This window comes from Galeopterus variegatus, unplaced genomic scaffold (genome assembly GCF_000696425.1).
Source record: "Galeopterus variegatus unplaced genomic scaffold, G_variegatus-3.0.2 Scaffold2002, whole genome shotgun sequence".
Classification (NCBI taxonomy): Eukaryota; Metazoa; Chordata; class Mammalia; order Dermoptera; family Cynocephalidae; genus Galeopterus; species Galeopterus variegatus.
Window position 1 is genome coordinate 51,807 of NW_007728113.1, and position 2,177 is coordinate 53,983.

Consider the following 2,177-nt stretch of genomic DNA (forward strand, 5'->3'; position numbering starts at 1 on the left):
CGAAGTCCCGCCCCTTCCTCGCCTTCTGCGCCCCCCCCTTCCCTCCATCCCCCTCTCCCTGCCAATCCCAGGCTTGGGGACGCGGGCACAGCTGCAGACAACGCACGCTGATATTTTGGAGACGGAAGCCAAGTTGATCGAGCAGGAGAGCGCCCTGAAAGAACTTCGTGAGCGCAGTGAGTGCTGGACGTGACCGTGAACCCCGAGCCCCGGCCGAGGCCGTGCCCCGACCCTGTCCTGTGATCCTGCCCCCGACCCCCATCGGGCCCCCCATCCTGACTCTGACCGCTGGCCTCTGACCTTGACTACAACTCCTAACCCCAGGCACACCTGGATCCTACCCAGTTATGACAATCCTCGATCCTGACGTCCTTCTTGACCCTGGTACTGACTGTGAACTGACCACGAGCGAGGATCATGACCTTCACCTGGTTATGACCCTGCTCCTTACCTTAATCCCAGCTATAATCGCGACTCCTTTCACCTCGCAGTGACCCAGGGCTTGGCTGAATCGAGCAGGGACCGCGAAAACATCCGCAATGAGCTGTTCCAGACACTAGATGCCATCAGGCTCCACAACGGTGAGCAAGACGGGGTGGGGTCAGGGAGGCAACTGAATCCTGCCCGTGGACCTCGGGTTCCCAGATCTGCCTGTCTCGCCCTTTGACCTTGGCCTGGTCTCTGTGGCTCCACCGATGGGCTCCGGAGTCCAACCCCGCTCCCCACCGCATCTGTCGGTGTGCTCCGCCTGGTAGCAGCCCACTTGTCTGTCGTTCGCCAATCCACAGGCTCCTGTGAGGAGTGCCCCAGGTCGTGGCTGCCCTTCGAGGGCTCCTGCTACTACTTCTCGGTGCCGCGGGCCACGTGGGCAGTGGCGCAGCAGCACTGCGCTGGCGCGGGCGCGCACCTGGTGATCATTAGGGGCCAGGATGAGCAGGTGCACAAGGGGATGTGGGTGTTCACCTCAGGGGGCTTGGTCCAGGCGGTTGGGTGGGCCGGGAGGACTCTGCAGCTCCTGTCTACCCTCCCATTCCAGAATTTCCTGAGTGGGAATACGCATGGCCACGAATACTGGATGGGACTCAGGGCCGTGCGCCAGAAGGGCAGGATTCAGAGCTACAAGTGGATAGATGGAGTCCCACTCAGCCACAGGTGAGGAAAGGGCTACTGGTGAGACTTGGAGAGGGCAGGTTAGACTCTAGAGGAAGTGCTTTGGCGGGATCTCGAGGAGTCCTTGCTTGGGCTAGATTCTTAGAGATGGGCGGGCTAGACCCCAGGAACTGGCTTAGGGTTCAATTCTGGGCGTTAGAAAGTTGTATCCCAGGTGCAAGCCTAAGTTATACATTCAGGATGTCTAGGATCGACAAAGCAATAAACAGTGTAGACCCTGGGAAGGAAGGCTAGACCCCAGATCAGTCCTCAACCTAGACTCACAGTAACACCCAACCCAACCACTGCAGCCGCTGGAGCTTGGGGGAGCCCAATGACGCTCAGGGACGCGAGGACTGTGTCATGCTGCTCCCGTCAGGGCTGTGGAACGATACACCGTGTGATGAGAAGACCTTCTGGATCTGTAAGAAGAGGCTCAGCTGCTGACTATACCCAATGCCCTGGAGCCATACCCACTGCCTCACTTAGTAACCAGGTGCCCTTCACCATCCCCGCTTTTGGCACCCACTGCCAAAAAAAAAATTCTCCCCCATCCACCACTACTGAGAACCCCTCGGTCCAACTCACCATGATGTCCAGTGCCTGTGCTCAGGGACCTCCGCTTCTACCTCACCACAACCCCACACATGGTGACCTAACCTAACCTAACCTCCATTCGCTCCAAAATCCCCGCTCCCAGGTCCCAGTGATCTGATACCCCCTCTCTCTAGCCACCGTTAGACAACTGGGAGATGCAGCTGTTGGGTTTTCCTGTATTTCCCCCCAGAGTGGAAGCTCTTCCCAGCCTGAGGAAGCACCAATAAATGTTTGAGAAATGAACCTAGGCTCCTGGCTCTGGTGAGCTGTTGTAAGCTCTGTGGCACAAACCCTGGTATGATCCCTGTGAGTGACTTCTGACCTCTGCCGTGACCCTATGATGCCCCCAAACCCAGTGGGTAACTTGCACTGGACCAGGAGGGCTGGAAGGAAGGGTCAGCTTCCCACTCCCCACTGTGACCTCCACAGCC

At 58.4% G+C, this 2,177-nt stretch overlaps 1 protein-coding gene across 1 annotated transcript in view; it reads left to right on the forward strand.

Annotated features, from left to right (window-relative positions):
* The window catches only part of LOC103596403 (C-type lectin domain family 4 member G-like), a 3,478-nt gene extending 1,499 nt beyond the window's left edge, over window positions 1-1,979 (forward strand). The window contains exons 5-9 of the mRNA XM_008580028.1: window positions 72-176; window positions 492-581; window positions 789-937; window positions 1,037-1,152; window positions 1,461-1,979. Of these exons, the coding sequence (XP_008578250.1) occupies window positions 72-176; window positions 492-581; window positions 789-937; window positions 1,037-1,152; window positions 1,461-1,596 (596 nt within the window). The 3' untranslated portion in view covers window positions 1,597-1,979. The remainder of the gene's footprint in view (window positions 1-71; window positions 177-491; window positions 582-788; window positions 938-1,036; window positions 1,153-1,460) is intronic.
* Window positions 1,980-2,177: the final 198 nt, after the last annotated feature.